This window comes from Lutra lutra, chromosome 12 (genome assembly GCF_902655055.1).
Source record: "Lutra lutra chromosome 12, mLutLut1.2, whole genome shotgun sequence".
Taxonomy (NCBI): Eukaryota; Metazoa; Chordata; class Mammalia; order Carnivora; family Mustelidae; genus Lutra; species Lutra lutra.
Genome location: NC_062289.1, coordinates 92690196 through 92711325, shown reverse-complemented (window position 1 = coordinate 92711325; position 21130 = coordinate 92690196). Strand labels below are relative to the sequence as shown.

General features: G+C 50.3%; 1 protein-coding gene across 1 annotated transcript; it reads right to left on the bottom strand.

The window, feature by feature from the left end:
• Positions 1-298: 298 nt before the first annotated feature.
• Positions 299-13551, bottom strand: HSPB8 (heat shock protein family B (small) member 8). The gene is made up of 3 exons (XM_047697101.1): positions 12737-13551; positions 6494-6557; positions 299-1317 (listed from the first exon to the last, which is right to left on the bottom strand). The coding sequence occupies exons 1-3, from the start codon at positions 13101-13103 to the stop codon at positions 1158-1160; spliced, it is 591 nt and encodes a 196-aa protein (XP_047553057.1). The 5' UTR covers positions 13104-13551; the 3' UTR covers positions 299-1157.
• Positions 13552-21130: the final 7579 nt, after the last annotated feature.

The following is a 21130-nucleotide window of genomic DNA, read 5'->3' as shown; positions in this document are numbered from 1 at the left end:
TTTATCTATTTGACAGACAGATCACAAGTAGGCAGAGAGGCAGGCAGAGAGAGAGGAGGAAGCAGGCTCCCTGCTGAGCAGAGAGCCCGATGCAGGGCTCCATCCCAGGACCCTGGGATCTTGACCTGAGCAGCAGAAGGCAGAGGCTTTAACTCACTGAGCCACCCAGGTGCCCCGTTTATGTCATTTAAACCAAGATTTGTTGTATATTATTTGTAGCTACAAGCATTCCTAATTCATTTCATATGTCTAAATGGTATAGAGTTTAGCATTCCCCATCAAAAGAAGCACACAAGACTAAGAACATCAGCTCTTTTATTATTATTATTACTATTATTTACTGTTATTTGCCCCTAAACAACAGCACAATTCAAATAACAATGACACACAAGTCCCACTCATATACATAACACCACTAGCCTGCCTGCCAGTCTGTCTGGCCTTTGCTTGGTTCCTGGTGGAGCTGTTTGGAGACAGCCCCCTCTGTAAAAATCCCAAATTGGACCTAGGAGGCACAAGAAAGGGGGCGGGGGAGGGATTTAGCCAGAGAATAAATGGGCTTCCAGAGTCCTCGGGGAGTGCCGGTTTGGGAACATGCTATATAAATGCTTGGCTGAGGAGCAGAAGGCACTGTTTTCAGGTGGCTGTTGGATAAATCCCATACGGGGAGGTAAGACCTAGCTACCCCCCTTCGTAAGCCAGTGCTGCAGAAACACAGTAGAGTGAGCTAATGGGTTCCATCCACCAAACCATACGGCAGGCATGGAAAGTCGGAACCCAGAACAGGAATCTGGGTGACAGGGAGGTCCCCAGAGAGAAGCAACCTTTGCATTCGCTGCAAGGGAAAATACAGTGTGAAATGTCATGTCCCCTACTACCGGTTTTGCAACTACAGAATGTGCAACATTTTCATCATGAGAAAAAAGGTAAAGAGAATCTCCCAGCATTTTGGCCTCAGGCAACTGAGCATGACCTGCCAAATGCTCCATCCTGTGGAAACGCCTACTATTACCCTAGCCAGGGAGTCTGTGGTCAGTCCACCCCCACCCCCAACATTTTAGTTACACTAAATCTATGAATTCAGCTAAAGTCATGTACTCCGGAATCAAGGAAGCCCTGGGGATGGCCAGGGAAAAAGACGGGCCAAGACTGGGGTCTTAGGAACAGGTAACTTCCCGGCTGTCTTGGGGAAACTCGTTGTTGAAACTGCTCTCTCCAAATGGTGAGTAAGGGGGGACCTGGGGAGCTTCGATGATCAGCAGGCCCTCTGGGGAAAGCGAGGCAAAGACTGTCACAGGGTCCACCTCTGCCGGAAGCCTAGGAGAAGCACAAGGTATCATTCATGTATCATGTTTCACGTAGCGTATGCAAACTTTTGCGCATTTGGAAGAAAACAGCTTTGATACGAATTTAGGCTCTGAGGGCATACAATGTTGGGTTTGAATCCCGGCTCTGCCTCTCTCTAGCTGTGCAGTCTTAGCAAGGTCATTCAGTTGCTCTGATTTTATGTCCTCATCTGCAAATGGAGATAGCAATATAAAACATGTGTAGTATTTGAAGGGAGGTGAGAGTCTGAACAGCCTTTGCAAATGGTAACATGGTGTTCCAACAGTAACTTACAAGATCTCTGTGGCCCAGACCTTTGGTCTTTGGTTGAGGTCTCCACCCACATTGGACACCCACATTGGACCCCCACGATCCCTTATAGAACCCAGAAGGTTTGAACTCACAGCAGGTAACACGTTTCCATTTGCCATGTGCCTGCTGAAAGTGCTTTACTACAGAATGTGTTACTGGTGAATTACTGCCGGAACAGGCTGGCCACATGGCACCATTCTTTCCCATGGTTAGAATGAACCTTGATTTGGGCCACAGCTGAAGTATCTCTCTTAGTAGGTCCTAACTTCTTGGTTCCCAAAACATATTTATAGGCAATGACCTGGCTAGAACTTTATAAAGAGCCCAGAGTGGTTCATAGGTAGGAATTAATATGCCCATTGCACAGAACACTTAGCAGAGACTTGGGGACATCAAGTGACAGGCTCAGTCAGCCTCAAAGGGATTTCTGAATCCAACTCTGGTTCCAGTTTTGAAGGTTTTGTTGTTGTTGTTGTTGTTTGTGTGTGTGTGTGTGTTTTAATGATTTTTTGATGGTTTGGGGTGAAAGAGACAATCTGGGACACGGTTTCTTCAACTAATTACCGGAATGGTGAGAACATGTTCGTGGTTTCACTGGGATGCCATTATTTATAAAGATTATGAAAACGATGACCTTCTGAGCACTTTCTACATGCCAGATAGTTCGCCTAGTTATTATCTGCTTTAGTTGTTAACAATAATCCCACCAGGCAAGTTCTGTTACTGTCCCCACGTCCAGACAAGAAAACTGAGGCCAGAGAGGTGAAGTGACTTGCCCAAGGTCACACTGCAGGAAAGAAGCAGATGGGAATGGAATTGGAATCTTAGCTTCCAAACTCAGAGCAGATGATCACGATGCACCAGACTTTTGAGCCAAAAGGGATACCGGGAGGGTTGATCAGCGTAGACCTTTCCACTGGTCCAGGATGGTCCTGCCTTTAGAAGTACAGAGGTTTTGATGAAAGAACCAGGCCAGCAGGCAGACCCATTCCTGGCCAGGGCAGGATCCTTCCTGGAGGGGGTGGGGAGTCTCTGCTCTGAGTAGCAACACGTAGCCACGTGAACGGCGTCAGACCCAGGAGACTCCTGCTAAATCAGAGCAACAGAGATTAACAAGGGGCCCTCTGGGAAGGAGCGAAGAGAAAGAGGGAATTTGGGCAGAGGCCAAGTCAAACTTCTGAAGCACAGAGGAGGTCAAAAGTCTGGACCTCCCTCCCACTGCTGGGGACAGGCCAACTCTGTTTAACTATTTGCCTGCTAACCCCATAGTGCACCTGGTGCGATGGGGCAAGGACCCTGTGATTCAGAGCACGGGCTTTGCAGGCAGGCAGACCTGAGTCCGAATTCTGCTTCTTCCTGACTGTATGACCTCAGGCTAGCGAGCTGGCCTCTCTGAACCTGCCTCCTTATAGGAAAAGTGGGTTAACGGTTTCTACCTCTTAAGGTAGTGTAAGAATTACATGGGACAATGATGTAATTATCAGTGCCTGGCATACAGTAAGTGCTCAGTTTTAAGTGTTAGCCTCTGCGTCATTACTACAGTCACCGACTGTTCAAGTGGGCACCTTGATGGCTGTGTATATTTTAGCCTAAATTGTGGTATCACCAAGCGAAAAAGGTCAGAACCCAAAAGAACCTCCCCTTTTGTTAAGGACAATGCTCTCATATTATACCTGGGGAAACTGAGACCCAGAGGCGGGAACAGACTCGTTCAAGGTCTCTCACCAGGTGACCTGTACATTGAACCCCCATGGTGGGAAAATTATTCCTCTTCCATTCTCTTTTAGTCTTTCCATTTCATCAAAGGAAGGTCTCAGCTAAGTGTTAACGCCCTTAGCCTCTATCCCTTGCTGTTTTCTGTTTTTAACGGAGAGAGAGAGAGAGCTGATCTAAGGCTTGGACCCTTAGGCAGACAGTGCTACCTATTCAATCACATTTTTCTTTCATTGCAGTTGTTTTATGATTGCCCTCTTCAGTGAAGATTTTAGTAGGAATTTAACTTTTGCAAAAGTGACCTGATCCAAAAGAAAAGAAATCTTAAGCAAATAATAATATGGGAACCTAAGCACATAAGGCAAAAAGTAGTTGAAAATGGTCTGTGAATGACTACAGTCTAGTCTCTCCTAATCAGGTAGGAAGGCCATGGGCTTTGAAGGTGGGGAGACCAGTGTTCAAATCCCAGATCTGGCTCATTACTAGCTGTGTGACCTTTGTGGGATTTTAGAACCCCTCTGGACTTCAGTTTTCTCATGCAGAAGATGGTCTTAATAATACTACTTCATAGGATTCTTTTAGGGCTGAAATAATATTAAAACTAACCCCCTCTTCTATGGCTCTTGACACACTGCAGATGTCAGTAAATGGCAGAACAGATATCTGGGAAGGTGTGGAGCAAGGACCTAAAGTTTGCTTTGACTCTGAGCATCTTCCATTGATGATTTCCTGAGTCCCCTGCTTCCTGTCCTCCAACCCAAGCTGGGTGTGGAAAGATCCCATCTATAGTCTTGCCCTGCCCCCAACCTGACTGGCAAATTCCAAGACCGCTCCTGCTCTGCCTCATTGGTCAACATGGCGGCTTTCACATGGGGATGGATGTGTTGAGAAGAACTTCCTAGCCTTGGCAAAGGCAAAAAGCTGTAGCATCCTGCCTGGGAGGAAATCTCCAAGGGGCTCAGTGTGGCTGAAGGAGCCTCCCTGTCCTCTGATGACCGGAGCTTTTCCTGGGAGAGGAAATGGAGCCTCCTGAGAGTGGGCCTGGGCCATCCTTGGTGTCTAGAGTCTGGGCAGAGCCAGGGGGTCCCAGGAGGTCCTGGCCGTTCTCATGTGACTCCAGCCTGGCTGGAGTAGTATTAGTCCCCATGGACTGAACACTGAGTCTGAATCCCATGCGAAGTGCTTTACACGTATCCTCTCATTCTCCATCACAGCTCTGTCCATGAGGGAATGTGGGGACAGAAGCTCAGGGCAGTTCACGGACCTGTTCCAAGTTACCCACTTTCTCTATCACGGAACCAGGCCTCCCTACATCCAGAGGAATTTCAAAATACTTAGCAGCTGGTCCAGTGGGACAATGACCCACCAGAATGGATGGATACGTGCCATAGTGATGGAGGAGGGTGTTGGGGACCTCTTGTTGCTGGAACGTGGGGAAGGTATGGAAGGCCTCCCTGGGGGCAGGTCAGGCTGGGCAGGGTGGTTAGGGAGGGCGCTTAGGGGGCTCAGGACAATGGCTAGTCTAATATTTTAACAAGTAGCTGCTCAGCGGCTGGACGCCAGTTGTGCCTTGGTGGCTTTAGGCAATTCTGTCTGGTCAAGTCACCCCAGCAAGCTGCTTTCCCAGAGCCCTTGGAGATGGAGAAATCCACATTTTATAAAGATGATTAACCCCCTGACTTCTTTCCAGTTCAGTCCCTTCCACAGCATTGTCCCGCCTGGGACTCCATCCTGACGCCTTATCTGAGTCTCTTCCAAGAAACAGCAGCTCCCCCTGCACCCCCCCCCCCGCCCTTTCTTTCCCTCTCTCCCTCCCAGCAGCGTTTCATCTGGTTGTGGGTCTTGGGGATGGCAGGCAAGCCAGCGAGCGGGAAGAAAAACAGCCGTTCGCCTTATCAGGAAGCGTCCATGGGCTTCTAAGAACTCCAGAGGCACTAGGCGGGTCAGGACTGGGCACAGGGCAGGAGAGACAGGACTGCAGAATCTCTTCCAGACCTGGGACATTTCAGCCAGGGATAGGCGTGGAGTAAAGACTCAACACCGCCACGCACAGTAGTAACAACAAACACCACTTATGGGAACCTACTGTGTGCTGGTGGCCGTGCCATGATTTCATTTCCATTTCCGTTGGTTACTCCGGAATCAACAGCCACCCGATCCCTTTTATAGGTGCTGAAGGGCATCCCTTGCTCCAGGCGTGAGCCCTGCATCCAGGGCTCGGGGATCGGTTTGGGGCTGTTCTAAATTTGAACTGTAAGGACTCTGGGCAGGTCGCTTCCCCTCTGGGAACTTAGTTTCCCCATCATACAAGGAGGGTCATGTCTCTTCTGTCCGCTGCAAAGATTAAATGCATAGACGGGGACAAGACTTTGGGGCCAGAAGTGGATAGTACGTATGTACGTAGTAGAGAGCTGCTGGGGAGGGGGTGTGTCTGGGAAGAGGAGTTCCCAGTCAGTTCCTTGCCCTTGCCATAGGCTCCCTCCCTCCAGCTGGCTGGCCTTGATTCACTGGCCCAGCCTGCTGGGCTTCCTGCTGCTGGCCTGATTCCCCAGGCTCAGCTCTCCCCACACCCCTCCGCAAAACCTGCCCTTCATGCGTCCTCAGCCGCCAAAGCCCTCCCGGGAGGAGACCGGGAGGAGACCGCGGTGTCCGGACACCTTCCAGCTTCATTCCTTTGGGTGCTCTAGGGAAGGCAGCCTGCTCTCCCGTGGTAGGACACTTAGAGCAAGCAACCTTCGCAAGATTCTGCTGGGCATTGGGCACCAGGGGAGGGTCTCTCTTGACGGTAATGGAGATCCTTCCCAAGCCTGCCACGTGGCTCAGCGAGTGCCCCAATTTTCATGGCATCACAGATGTGTCATTTGGCCTCTCAGACTCTCCATCTGCAAAGTGGCCTCGTTGATGCCCAACTCACAGGGCACTGAGCCGGTGTGACGACCTCATTTACGCACCCCCCTTTCTGGAACCCCATGGCAGGTTTGCTATGACACCTTCTCCACTTTAGGGGTGAGGCTTGAATTCCCTGATCTGGGGCTTGTCTTGAAAGAGAGATACCTAAGAGGGAGTCGCTCCAGATCTTGGGTCCCAGACAGGACCCGCTCCTCTACCCCTACTCCAGAACCCACACCACCAGGTAACTTACTGGATTTTCTTTGTGAAGTTCTTGGAAACGATGCCACCTTCTTGCTGCTTCTCTTCGTGTTTGCCTAGAATAGAGAGGAACGCCGCGGGTAAGCATCTATGTCCCAGGGACTCGTCAGGCCTCAGGCTTGGGTACAACTGCTGCCCCAGCCCCTGCCCCACCCTTTGGCTCAGGGCTGTCTGGAGACACCAGTGTCTGAGCAATCTCACCCCTTCCCCCTAGACAACCAGTCAAACCAGTAGGCTAGCCTCCCAGAAGGGCTGGTAGAAAAGAAGCTGGGGATATGTGTTGATGGCTGGCTTGCTGCCCAGTGGGCTTTACAAAGCTCAGACCTTTCCTAGCTTTGAAGGTAGGTTTCCTTCCCCTTTGGTTATGGGGGCGTAAGTGATGAAGCCCAGTGATGCGTCCACAGTCACCTAGCAGGTGCATGGCTCGCCTGGGCTCTGAACCAGCTCTTACTGACTCTGCGCTTTGTGCTGGGGTCTCACACCCCTCTTCCTGGCCCAGCTTGTGATTAGCTGAGCCACATCACCTGTACCTAGAACAGATGAATTGCCTGGAAATAATGCTTCAACCTGCTAAAACAAACAAAACAAAAACACCCTGAGTCTCCAAGGGGGGGGCTCCTTAAGAAATAGAACACTAGACACCACAGATTTGAAATTCCACCGGCCCCGCCTTCTACAGGGCAGCAGGGGAGGGCAACTCTTCTTCAGGAAGAAAAAAGATAAGATTACAGGAAGGTGTGAGCCCAAGCTGGCTATCCGCCTTGCAATTTATATAGCAACTTCTGAGCCTCTTGGCTGCTTCTCATTCTTTTTGCTTTTTTAAATGGGGAGAACCTCTAATTTCTCTCTCTCTTTTTTTTTCTTTTTTTTTAAGATTTCGTTTATTTATTTGAGACAGAGTAAGCACAAGCTGAGGGCAGGGGCAGAGGGAGAAGCAGAATCCCCTTTGAACAGGAAGCCCAATGTTCAGCTCAAACCTTGAACCCCAGGATCATAACCTGAGCCCAAGGCAGATGCTTAACCAACTGGGCCAACCAGGCGCCTCTCTAATTTCTCTTTAAACAAACCAGATCAGTGCCCAGTGGAGCTTTCCAGCTCCTATCTTTATTTGTTCCTCATCTGTGGGGTCACATTCCCCAGCCAAGAACCCTCATGCACACAGGGACACCCTTCTGAGAAGCTTTGGAATACAGACTGTAAATAACCTTGTAGGAATTTTTTTTTTTCTCCAGCCCAGGTTTTTAAAAAACTGACAATTTATAGGTGATTACCTTATTAATTACACTTCTTCTTATTCACAATTTCTTTATTAATGACTTTGTTCTGATTGTAAGGCAATACAAACATACCCTAGAAAAATGTAGAAAATAAAGAAGTACATGATCGTCCCCCCCCCCGAGGAAACCACATTTTTTTGGTATAAGTTCCAGACTTTTCTTTCGAAACCACATTTTTGGGTATAAGTTCCAGACTTTTCTTTCTGTATTACTTAAGCATGCATAAATGTTATATAGCAGAGATGAATATCATGTATTTTCACAAATGGGATCATATTTTATGTTACGCTCAAAACTGCTATCTCTTGCTAACATGTGATAATTTTTTCCATGCTGTTCCAAATAACCTCCCACAACATGACTTTTTAATTGTTGCACAGTGTTCCACTGTAGGGAAATTTAAGTTCATTTAGCCACTTCCTGACTTTTGGGCACCGAGACGGGTCTCTGACCTTGGAAAGAACCTCATTGCACCGAACTTCCTTACAGCTGGATCTTTGCATCCGGCTTGATGACTTCTTTAGGATAAATTCTAAGTTCTGGAATTTCTGAGGCTCCATGTGTATAGCTAAACTGCTCTTAGGAAAGGCTGCCTCCATTTTTTCACTCGTGGGCTGGGCAGAAAGGGGTACACAGAGAGGAATGTGTTTTTAAACCTGAGTGTCTGGTTACCCAGAGCATGCTTTGCTCTGAAGGTGCTGTTGCTGGGAGTGTCGATTTGGACCTGCCAAGTCCATGAGTACCAACTGTCCAGCCCTAACCCAGGCCTGTGGCCAGGGGAGCACTGCCTGTTCCCTGACACCCTCCCCAGAGCCTGGGCCTCCAGAGAGGCCTGCTTCCCCTGGGGACTAGCCAGTGCCTCTGACTCAGCCCTTTTGCACACTTGATGTCCTGAGAATAAGAAACAATAACGAAGATCAAAAGAATAGTAGTAGCAGACTCCTATATAGTGCTTCTATGGTGTCAGCTACCCCCCAATCCCAGCCCCTGGCTATAGCTACTTCTTTAATTTTCACGATAACCTTAGAAAACTGGGACTTGTGGACGGGGGATGGAAGTTCAGAGAGGTTAAGTGATATGCCCAGGGTCACACAGCTTGGAATGTTGGAACAAAGTGATGTAGGTTTTGGACCTAGCACATCCCTATTCCTCTCTGAGCCTCAGTTTATTCTTCTCTAAAATGGGGGTGACAACACCTTCCTAATTATTGGGTTGCTGAGCAAATGAGAATGAGTCACAGAACTGCTTTGTAAATTGTAAAAATGTGTGAAGGCGAAGGTTTGTGGCTTATTTTGATGTCTGGAAAAAGGACTGCTCCTGAAAGGCTAAGCTTGCCTGCCCATGCCCTGAAATAGGGTACTGGGGTTAGGGAGGGGAGGACCTCTGAGCAGGCGCAGCTCCAAGATTTCCATAAAGAGGAGCCTGGTTGAAAATGGATGTTGCTTACCCGAGGCTCATCTTGAAGCTTAATTTGCATATAATTTGAATATCTATTTATTGGGGCAGCTTAAGGATTATGAATGATTTTTAATTTCTTCTTTTGCTTTCCTATCTCCATTTTCTACGGTGGAAATATTTTATTTTTGTAAACAGAAAAGTAATTATGATTCTTTTTTTAAAAAAGAACTCATCCAGAGGCCAGGGCAAGCCAGAGGCCCCTCACAGCTACTATTTTTCCAGCATGCCTTAGAGAAATGTAGGTGCCAAGAAGCAGGCATCAGCACTCTGGGGAAAGCCGTTGGCTTAGCTAAAGAAAGAAAGTGCTGTTTCCAGGGGATTCAGAGGCCCTGGGATTAAGGAGAAGGGGGGTGGGCATAAGGCCTCTGGGTTTTCCAGTTCCTTCTTGGCCAGGACCTGGCCCAGTGGCCCATGAAGAGAACACTTCTTGGCTGGAGGCTGGAGGGTAGTAGGGGTGGATAAGGCATCATGGAAAGCATCTAGTCTAGCATTTTCCAAATGCTTCCCTGGACCTAGACACTCAGATGTGGTCAGATAAGACTGGGCTGCCTCCAGAGATCCATAAACTACCCTAGCAAAATCAAAGCTCTGATAAGTTCTGCAATGAGGAGACCTGTTTATAATTTTGTTTCCTCTGGCTCGTTTCTAAAATTCTGGACCGCCTATCCTGCATTCTTAGATACCTACTGATATCTTAAAAGGTACCCTTTGACAAATACTGATTTAGACAACTCCTCCTAAGTAAAATGGAGACCCAAGATATAGTGGGGTTTACCCAAGGTCGTATAATCAGAAGAAAATCTGGCCATCCTGACTCAGAACTGTCTAAGCAGCCTTGGCTCTTTGAATCGCAGACATGTGCCATGAAGGATGGGTGTGTGTGTGTGTGGATCTCAGGTGAGTTACTATCCCTGAGTCTCAACTTCCTCACTTACCAAGTGGGTATCACAAACCTACCTACCCATGTTGCCTTGGGAGTCCATGTGAGGAACCAGGGAGCCAACATACGTAGGCATTGAGAGCCAGGTGCTTGAGGAAGAATAGGTCTGTCGTTATGTGCTGTAGGATTAAAGACTGGATCTGATTTTAAATGGAGCCCCGATATCAATCTGATTTCTTAAATCCATTTTCTGAGAGTCTCTGTACGTGCCCTCAAGGGGATTTGGATTCCCTCAAGCTGAAGTTGCTAAGTGCACACCTGGGAGGCATTTTTCTAAACTTAAAAGGCTTTGTCTGCCTTACAGAAGCACCCAACAACCCTATTTTACAAATATGGAAACTGAGGTTCCATGACTTGCTCAAAGCCTCATGCAGAGCTGGATTAGTAAAGTGCTTAGCCAGGATCTCAGCCTGGAGCTGCCACAGCCCAGTCAAAAAGAAGCACCTAGAAAGGAGAATAAAGGAAATACCTCCCAGAGGCCTCCTAGAGGGGCCACAGGGCATGGGAAACCCTCTAACCTGGGGCGGAAGACTCTGGAATCCTAATTAAAGCAAAGATGGGGGAGGTGGTGGTGGTAATCCCCTTATTCACAGAGTGCCGGATGGAAAAACTCTTACTCGCCCCATCTCATAGACTTTCTGTACTTATCATCATACACTGTGTGTATTTTTAATGTTCCCTACGGACTTGCAGGGCTGATATTACGCTCCCCATTCTTCAGATAAGGAAGCTGAGTAGGAAGACGTTTCTTGTCCTTATCCATCTGGCCGGGCCGGGATTTGAACCCAGGTCTCAGAGAGCATCTACCATTTATGGTCTCCCGGGGCCTTGTGCTGTGCCCAGCATTTTTTTTTTTTTTAAGATTTTATTTATTTGACAGAGAGATCACAAGTAGGTAGAGAGGCAGGCAGAGAGAGGGGGGGAAGCAGGCTCCCTGCTGAGCAGAGAGCCTCATGTGGGGCTCGATCCCAGAACCCTGGGATCATGACTTGAGCCCAGGGCAGAGGCTTAATCCATTGAGCCACCCAGGTGCCCCTGTGCCCAGCATTTTAATAACAGCCTCGTCACAGCCATGAGAATACTGATCCCTCGTGTCCCAGGCAGCAGGTCTACACTGGACACACATCGGCTCATATAATATAGCCATCTTCCTGCCGTGTAGCCACTGGAACCCCCATTTCCAGATAAGGAAACAAAGCCCAGAGAAGATAAACAATTTGCCCATCCTGCTGGGCCGTGGCAGAGCCCGGTTCAGAACTGCAGCCAACTTGGAAAGGCCCGGCTGAACCCCTCCATCCACACGTGGCCCCAGCATGTCTCCTGGCCCATCACATCCGGCCCTGGCCTCTGATGTTTATAATTCCACCCTGCGAGGCTTTGAAACTACCCCCACGCACGGCCCTGTCCTGCCGGGCTTGCCTCTGCCCAGCCTGGCTTTGCAATGGCTTTTATTGATTTTCTGGCTGGGAGCCTGCCAGGAACACACTCTTTTTAATGGAGCGTTAATTGCGAGGGAAGAGAGAGGAAGCCGTTTCTCTGCTGCCAGGCTTAATGGGGACTGAGCCTCCTGTCTCCTCTTCCTTTCTCCCAGGCTGGGAGGTGGCTCAAGCCCTGGGCCTGGAGTCCTGGGCAGGCCCAGACTCTTCCTCCTGGCTGCTGACTCATGGTGTGACCTTGGACAAGTCCTGCTTGGGCCTCAATCTTCTCAGCTGCAAAATGGGAGTAGACAGGCCCTGCTTCTCAGGGCTGGAGTGAGTGAGGGTTATCTGGTAGAAGGAATGTAAGAGGCTTAGCCCAGTTCTTGGTAGCCAGTAGGTGCTCAATAAACCATCAAATCATTTTTGGCCTCCTAGTTCCCAAGGCAGCCTGATTTAAATCTATGTGGCCATGGGAAAGTTACTTTAAGCTTTCTGTCCCTCAGTTTCCTCATCTGTTAAAAAGAGGACACAAACAGCCCCCCTCCCCCCTCTGCCCTGTTGTTTTAACTGAGCTGCTACAGGTAAAGTGTATAGTATGGGGTCAGGTAGACAGTAAACGCTAACCAGGGTTGCCAGTTAGTATCGTTACTGTGACTACCATGCCTCAGTTTCCTGTTCTGGGACAAGGGGAGGTGTTCCTCTTGAAACCTGTGCTGAGTATTAGCTCAATCATGGCACACCCTTCTACACTGTGCTGTGCCCCTGGGGTGTTGGATGTCCTAGCTCTTATCTTTATATTTCTTCTCTGTTTAACTTATTCTTTATATGAATTTTTTTTTCTGTCAAAACATGTGCCGTGGTTTCCGTTTCCTTACCTCTACTCTGACTGGTACAGCCCCCAAAGGCCCCCCCCACAGCTGTGTCGGGTTGAGGTGTCTCCTGGAAGCCCGGACAGGAGTGCTTTTCCATAAAGATAACTTCTGTGGGGTCACTGGGCTGCATTCCTGAGCCCTGAAGTCACCTGTGTCACACGATGCTGTCACAGCTCACCCTCTAAGGGAACAGACGTTCTCTTGGCTGTTCCCGGGCCTGAGGCCTATACCCCTCTCCTGGGTTCTCTCTCACTTCTGCCCCTCACTCACCAGACACCTCCACGTAGCCGTCCTTGGTCTTCACCATCAGTTCCTCTGGCTTAAAGCTGTGCACGTTGACGCACACTTTCCAGGGCTCCCCGGGGAAGGGTGGGGGACTCCTGCCCTCCGCAGGTACCCCAAACCTGGCTGTAGCTGTCGGCCCCCGAGGCACCATGCCTGACCTCAGGGTCCCAGGCCACCCGGGGGAGAATCGAGGCAGGGCCCAGTTGCGCCATGAGGTCGTCAGGTCGTCGGGGAAGGGGTCCATGCCAAAGTCATCATCCAGCAGGCGCGAGGGGAGGGACGAGTCCCGGAAGGGGTCCCGGCGCAGGCGGCTTGGGTAGTGGCAGGAGAAGGGCATCTGACCATCAGCCATGGCTGCTGAGCTGGAGGGGAAACAGAGGCTCAGAGAGAGGGAGCCACCTGCCCAAGGTCACACAGCAAGGTGATGTGGGGGCGGCTGGCCCTCCGAGCTTATTCTTCAGTTTCAGAAAATGCTGAACCATCCACTGCCAAGGACAGAGGGGGTTTACCCGGCTGGGGTCCCAGCCCCCAAAGGCACTCCAGAGGCGACCACCAGCCGGCCCAGCAGAATTCCAGAGGGCCCCTCTCCGTACTGCCTCACCGGAGATCAGCCAGTCACTGTCCTCCCAGGCTGTCCAGGCTCTCAGCCAGAGCCGCTGAGACGTCTGGAGGAGCGTCAGGAGCTTAATAAACCCAGGGACGCGGGCCTAGAAACTTCTCCTTGCTTCTCCTGGGCTCAGAGCCTTCTATTTATTGCCGCTTGGGGCTGGGGGCGGGTTTTGCCAGTGCCTCCTGTCACAGGAGTATTCGGAGGTGATGAACCAGTCCCTGAGAATCCGCTGAGGGAACAGCTGGGCTCCCAGGGGGGCGGGGAGGGGCCTTGTCGTCCTAGTCCAGCCAGCCTGTCCGGACACTCTCCTCCCCCGCTGGGCTCAGCTCCGCCCCCCCTTCCCTGCTCCCTCCCCCGAGCCACCTCCCCACGCTCCCTGCAAAGGCTGGCTAGGCTATTAATAACTCTCTGCCTGCCAGGGCTCAGGTCACCCCAGGAATACCTTCTCCAGAGCCTGCTGCGTTTCGCCCCCCCCCCCCCCCTTGGGGTCCTGCAGAAGGAGAGGAGAGGGATGGGAGCTCAGTGGATGTGAAGGCAGGTGGCCTTGGGCTGCAATCCCTACTTACAACCTGACCCGGGGAGCTTGCCTTCAGCATTCTCTGAGAGCAATACCATTATGCCATGGGCATCTGTGAGCCCGTCGTTTTCCCACCTGTAAAATGGACATAATATCCATCCATCTGTTGAAGGGCATCTCAGCTCCTTCCACAGCTTGGTACATATACCCAAAGGAGTGTTACTCAGCCATCAGAAACTCTGAATGCCCACCATTTGCATTGACATGGATCGAACTGGGGGGGTGGTGGATTATGTTAAGTGCAGTAAGTCAAGCCCAGAAAGACAATTATCAGATGGTTTCACTCATAGGGGGAACATAGGCAATAGCACAGAGGACCTTAGGGGAAGGATGGAAATCTGAAGAGGGAGGAATCAGAGAGAGAGATGAACCATGAGAGACTGTGGACCCTGGGAAATAATCTGGGGGACCAGAAGGGAGGAGGGGGGGGAGAGGGAGTGACAGGGCGATGGGTATTGAGGGCACCTGCTGTGATGAGCACTGGGTGTTATACTTAGCTAATGAATCACTGAACACTACATCAAGGGCTGATTATATACTCTACAGTGGCTAACGGAGCATAAAAACACCACATAATCCCAATACAAAAAAATTAAGTTTTATTAGAACACATACACAAAAATTGTACATAAATGAAAAAAAAAATGGACTTAATAGTAGTCACCTCGTGGGTGTGTCCCTGAGGACTGCTAAACATTCAGCAGACTGACTCTCTCGTTGATATATTCGATTTTGAGTTCTCAATTACGTAAGGCTTGCTGTGTGCGAGGCCCTGTTCGGAGCGCTTTCCAGATATTAACCTGGCTTCAGCCACAACAACACTCCTGTGAGGAAACTGCCGTAGGAAGGGATAACCAATGGTAGTCCTATTACGACTGTTAATAATGCTAATTATCGGAAGGTGCCCGGGTCTGGTCTGAACCAGAAGCCCGGAGAGGACCTGCTTGCTGGATTTTTCTGTTCCTCCCCCGCAGTTTGGAGAATGAACTTACCCACTGTCCTTTGACAATGAGCTTGGGCCCCCTGAGCTTGGGTTCCCATCTCCGATCTGGCCCCAACAAGAGGTGGGCGCTGTGGGCACGCTGTTCTCTCTCTATGGGCTGCAGGGTCTCAGCCCTGCCTTCCTCGCAGGGTGGGGTGGGGTGGGGTGGGGGTGTTCAGGAATTCAGTGAGTCACTGGTTGAGAAATCAGTTTGAGGTTAAGCAGTGCCTGCATGAGGCCGTTTGCTAAAAATAATAGTATGGGGAACAACAGCCATCACCATGTAGAGCCCACTCCTATGTACCTGTCTCCCTGGGGAGCCCAGGGCTGCCCCCTCATGTTAAACCCCCATGAAAACAACGGGGGTGTTCTCACCACCCCCATTTTGCAGGTGAGAAAGCAGAGGCGTGGGGCGTGGCTCTGGGTGGCAGAGCCTGGGGGGCACCTGGGTCCGTGCCGAGCAGACAAGACAGTTGGAGACCCCCACTCTCCCTGCCCAGCTAGCTGAGAGCGGGAGACCGAGGTGCCCCCCACTCCCCCATCCCGAGGGAGTGACTGGGTCCCTACTTGACTCTGGTGAGATCATGTGGCTCTCAAAGCTTCAGGCTGACGTCATGGCTGGGCACAGAAGCCTTGGCTCTCCCTGTCATTACAGCTGGGGTGGGGCGGGCAGGTTTGGAGCCAGAATGGGGAGATTCATTGTGTGACCCGGAGAAGAAAGCCGGCTGGCCCGCCTGGGACCCGGGTTGGGGCCGGGGTGAGGTTTCTGAGTGGGTGGCTCTGTCCCCAGTGCGTTTGTGTGTGGATTTGAGTGGGTAGAGCAGCAAGTGTGTTTATGCACGGATGGGGCTGTGTTTATTTATGGGTGAGTCTCCTGACGGGTGTGTGCTTCTCCTTCCTTGCTAGGCCTCTTTGCCACAACCCCACAGAGCCTGCATCCACCTTCTCATTTCAAGGATGCCAGCAGCCCTGAAGCCAGCAGGAGAGGAGGGAGGGTGTGCAGCTAGAAAGCAGAAATAGTCATCATTAGCATTTTCCCAGCACTTTCCATGTGCTGGGTTCTGTTCTAAGCCTTTGAATTTATGTATATTAACTCATGGAATCCCTCCTACAACCCTACATAGAAGGGGCTTTAAAAAAAAAAAAAATTAACATACAGTGTATTATTTGCCCCTGGGGTACAGGTCTGTGAATCTTCAGGCTTGCACACTTCATAGCACTCACCATAGCACATACCCTCCCCAATGTCCATAACCCAGCCACCCTGTCTCTCCCCCGTCTCCCCCCAGCAGCCCTCAGTTTATTTCCTGAGATTAAGAGTTTCTTATGGTTTGTCTCCCTCCCCATCCCACCTTGTTTCATTATTTTCCCTCCCTACCCCCTAAACCCCCCTGCCCTGCCTCTCAAATTCCTCATATCAGAGAGATCATATGATAATTGTCTTTCTCTAATTGACTTATTTCGCTAAGCATAATACCCTCTAGTTCCATCCACGTCATTGCAAATGGCAAGATTTCATTTCTTTTGATGGCTGCATAGTATTCCATTGTCTATATATATCACATCTTTATCCATTCATCTGTTGATGGACATCTGGGTTCTTTCCATAGTTTGGCTATTGCGGACATTGCTGCTATAAACATTCGGGTGCACGTGCCCAGAGGGGGCTTTTATTATCCCTGTTTTACTGCTGAGAAAACTGAGGCTCAGGGAGATTATAGGACTCACCGGTGTCTACACACCCGGTTAAGTGGCAGAGCTGTGACTCGAACTTAGGCATTCTGGCTCTTGACCCCTCTGCTGCACTACCTCTTATCATCACAGTCATGGCTCACATCTATTGAGCACTGACTGTGTACCTGGCCATGTGCCTAGCACTTTATTCTTGACTTCACTGGACCCTTATGGTTCAGAGAGGTGAAGCCACCTGCCAAGGGCCACACTTGGGGGAACTCGGGGGCCCCGGTCCCATCTAGTGATCCTCCCACATGCCTGCTGTATGCCGTACCCATCCCCTCCGCCCCCAGGTTCTCATCACATTTCTGGGTCAGGCCAACCTTCCATTTTGGGCAGCTACTCATCCTGCTGGCACAGCCACCTGGAGAGGAGTCAGTAAACCTTGCAGGCTGTCATTAGCCAGATGAAAACATGGGGCCAGGCCCAGGAGGAGCCAGGGAGGGGAAGGGGCCTCCAGGCTGGCTCCCTCTGGGAAGGAAAGACCCTGTGGGATGTGTGTGTGTGTTGGGACAGGGGTGGGGGGCAATAGTAGACCCCAGGTTCCAGAACAACAAGTGTTCACTTAACTGCTTTCCTCTTAGAGCTTTTTTTTTTTTTTTAAAGATTTTATTTATTTATTTAACAGACAGAGATCATAAGTAGGCAGAGAGGCAGGCAGAGAGAAAGGGGGAAGCAGGCTCCCTGCCGAGCAGAGAGCCCAATGCGGGGCTCGATCCCAGGACCCTGAGATCATGACCTGAGAAAAAGGCAGTGGCTGACACCACTGAGCCACCCAGGTGCCCCTAGAGCTTTCACCTGGGAAGGACCACAAGTCATCCTTGAACAGGCAGCCCAGGGCGAGGGTGACATCACCCTGCAGTTGGGAAACGGGGGCCCAGGAGAGAGCAGCAGCAACCTGAGGTCACCCAGGTGGCGACAAAGACATCGTTGGTTCGCTGCCCACTTTTGTGCCCTTTCCTTCCACAGCGGCAAGACCCCACGTTCCCTCTTCCCCTAGGTATTTCCAGCCCCTGGCTCTGCCCAGCCTCACCACCCCCAAGCCCTCTGTCCTTAACCTGCAGGCCCAGCCCTAACCCTATGTGGGGTGTGGTCTTACAGGGACTGAAGGAGGAGGCTCTGTGGCTCCCTCAAAGGCATGGCATTTTTGCTTACCGTTTTCTCTACAATTCTAGGGGTCTGGAGCTCTCGTTCCAGGCATGAGGGCAGATCCAGGTCCAGGAAGACCCATCTCAGAGTTCCCTCCAGAGCCCAACACACCTTCCAGCAAATGGGAGAGGTGCATATGCTCATTTCCTTTTTTCTTATCTTTCTCAGGGTTCCCCAACGGGTGACGCTATTGGCATTTCCAAGAGGGCAGCATCCTTGGGAGCTTTGCTCACAGCAGCATCCCCTGTGCCTAGAAGGGGTGCCTGGTGCCTTATGGGAGCTCAGTAGATCTGGGTTGAGCAGATGATGTCGTGTTAGCAGCCCTGTGTCCGAATTGCCTTGCTCACGTGGGACAGACCCCGTGCACAGTAACAGCACCAGACTGTTAACGAAAATTTCTAGGGTTCTTAGGAGGGACCGAGTGAAATGGTTTCCAGGTGTGCTGTTTCTTTATTCCTCACGACAGCGCCCCTCCCAGAGATTCACGCTCTCATCATCTCCATCTCACAGGCGAAGAAACTGAGGTTCAACAGGAAGGAGCTCGTCCAAGACCACCAGCTTGTGGCTTCTAAACCCCGCTGTGTCTCAGCCTCAGGCCCAGCCCCCAGTGCTCCTTCTTTCAGCAAACACCAGTGCAAAAACAGATGATTAATAAATAAAACAACCCACATGCTCTCTCCCTGCACAAGTCAATGCCCTCACAGTCCCACACAGCTAATGCTTATTGATTGAGCTCTGGCCTCCTTTTACTATTATCTCTCAAATTCTTTCCAGGGACCGCTTTCTCTGACCAACTCTATAGGTAGTAGTAGTAGTAGTAGTAGTAGTAGTAGTAGTAGTAGTAGTCTGACCAACTCTATAGGTGGTAGTAGTAGTAGTAGTAGTAATAATAATAATAATACTTAATTAACATTTTGTAAGAGTTGTATTTTGCATAAATCAATTTATTTGCTCCTATTCCAATTTGCTCTACGATAGTTATCATTATCCCTGCTCACAGATGACAATATTGAGGCACAGAGAGGTTAAGTAACTCACAGAAGCTCATACAGCGACTCCGTTCCGTGGCAGAGCTGAGGCCCAAATCCAGGCAATTGACTCCAGAGCCTGTGTTCCACATGATTCTGTAAGTAACAACCACCCCAACCATGAAAACAGTAATGGTCCCACCATTATTTGAGACCCATTATGTGCCAAGCTCTACTAAACACACTAGATGCCTTACCTCTCTTCATCCTCATGACAACCCTATGAGGCAGGAGTATATTGTTAACCCCATTTTATGTTTTTGTTTTTTAAAAGAGTTATGTATTTATTTATTGGACAGATCAAGAGAGAAGGAGGGAGAGAGCACAAGCAATGGGAGCAGGAGAGGGAGAAGCAGGCTCTCTGCATAGCAGGGCTTGATCGCAGGACCCTGGGATTATGACCTGAGCCAAAGGCAGACACTTAACTGACTGAGCCTCCCAGGTGCCCCAACTCCATTTTATGTTGAAAAGTAAAGGCACAGAGTCAGATCTCTGCCAGTGGCTAAACCTGTGCTCTTTGCTGCCCAGTGGGGAACAAGGGCTCTCTGAACCCAAAGGGACCCAACAGACCACAGCTGACCTTGAGGGCACCAGCCCATCTCTCCCTCTACCCCCTCGCTGGGCCTGGAAACTTTTTTTGGCCCTTGCAGCCTTTCTCAGGAGAACAGGTGACACGAGGATCCCACTGACATCCAGGAGCTTGGAGCTGCCTGGGACAAGCCCCCACCTTGTCAGCCAGAGGGATCCTTACATGTCACCCGTGCAAAATCTGCTCAGAGTCAGGCCAGGGACCGGGGTCAGGGGTTCAGTGGACCCAGTGGGAGTCAGGGGGTCACTAGGGGCTCCTCTTACCTGTCTGTGTCTCTGGGAGTAGGGAGTCAAGGGTCAGCTGTGGGTGGAGAGGCTCATCCCACCCACCCCCAGCCATCTCCAAAGAGGGATGCCCCCAGCCAAGGGCTCTCAGGGGTCCCTCATCTTACTCCTGAGCCTATCACAGCTTCCGAAATGCCCTCTCATGGCCTGAATAGTTATTCTACAGCAAGGGAAATAATCTCTCAACTAACCAGGTCTTTAAAGAAGTGACAGTGTTGGCATTTATACCTTAAGACAGACAGTAAAGGGGCGCCTGGGTGGCTCAGTGGGTTAGAGCCTCTGCCTTCAGCTCAGGTCATGATCCCAGGGTCCTGGGATCGAGCCCCACATCGGGCTCTCTGCTCAGCGGGAAGCCTGCTTCCTCCTCTCTCTGACTGCCTCTCTGCCTACTTGTAATCTCTGTCTGTCAAATAAATAAATAAAATCTTTAAAAAAAAAAGACAGTAAAGCCTGGTGGATAAGAACTTGAACAGACCTGGCTGTGCTGCTCTGGGTCAGTGGCTTGGCCTCTCTGAACCTCTGCCTTGTCATCTGTAAAAGGAGGATGACAGCAGTACCTATGTCACCAGGTAATTGGCATGGATCGTGAGGTGGGAAGCAGTTGGGGAGGTGGGCATGGGCCAGATGATGTAGGGCCTTGTGGACCCCATTTAGGAGTTAGGCTTTGTCCTGAGCTCTTTGAGGACCCATTGAACTGTTTGGAGAAGGAGCATGGTGTGATGAGATCTGAGTTCTAGGAAAATCACCGGCCACTGTTGGAGAGGGCACTGGGGGACAAAACTCTAGCAAAGGAGACTGTCCTAGGGTCCAGGGAAGATGGCGGCTTGGGCTGGGCTGTTGACTGAGCAGAGAGAAACTGTGGATATAATTCACGATATATTAAAGAAGCAGAAGCGTTTTGACTGAGAGATAGGACTGGAGGAGAGGAGAGGGTACATCCGATGACCGCCCAGGGTTTAGACATGGGCAGCCAGTGAGTGGTGGTGCCAATCAAGGAACACGTGAGGAGGGGCAGATGCGGGGAGTGGAAGGGCTCCCTTCATTATTCATTCATTGCATATTTATTAAGTTCCTATATGCAAAGGACTAGCCTAGGGGCTAGAGACGGGACAAAAGTCTCTGTTCTCATGTCTGTCAAACAAATAGTCAAATCAACAATTAAAACAACTTGAGAAACTGAAAAGCTTCATGAAGAACATGAACGCTGCTGGCTACCTTTCTGATCTGATTCCCTGCTGTCAGCCACCACTCGCTCACTGTGCTAGAGTCTTGTGATTTCCTTTCAGTCCTTTGGACAGAAGAGCCACGCCTATTCCTGTCTGAGGACTTCTCTCCTGCCGTTCCCACAGCCCGTGACACTGTTCCCCCAGATTTCCTCAAGACTGGTCTGTCCCTTCATTCTTGTCTCTACTTAAATTTCTCCTTC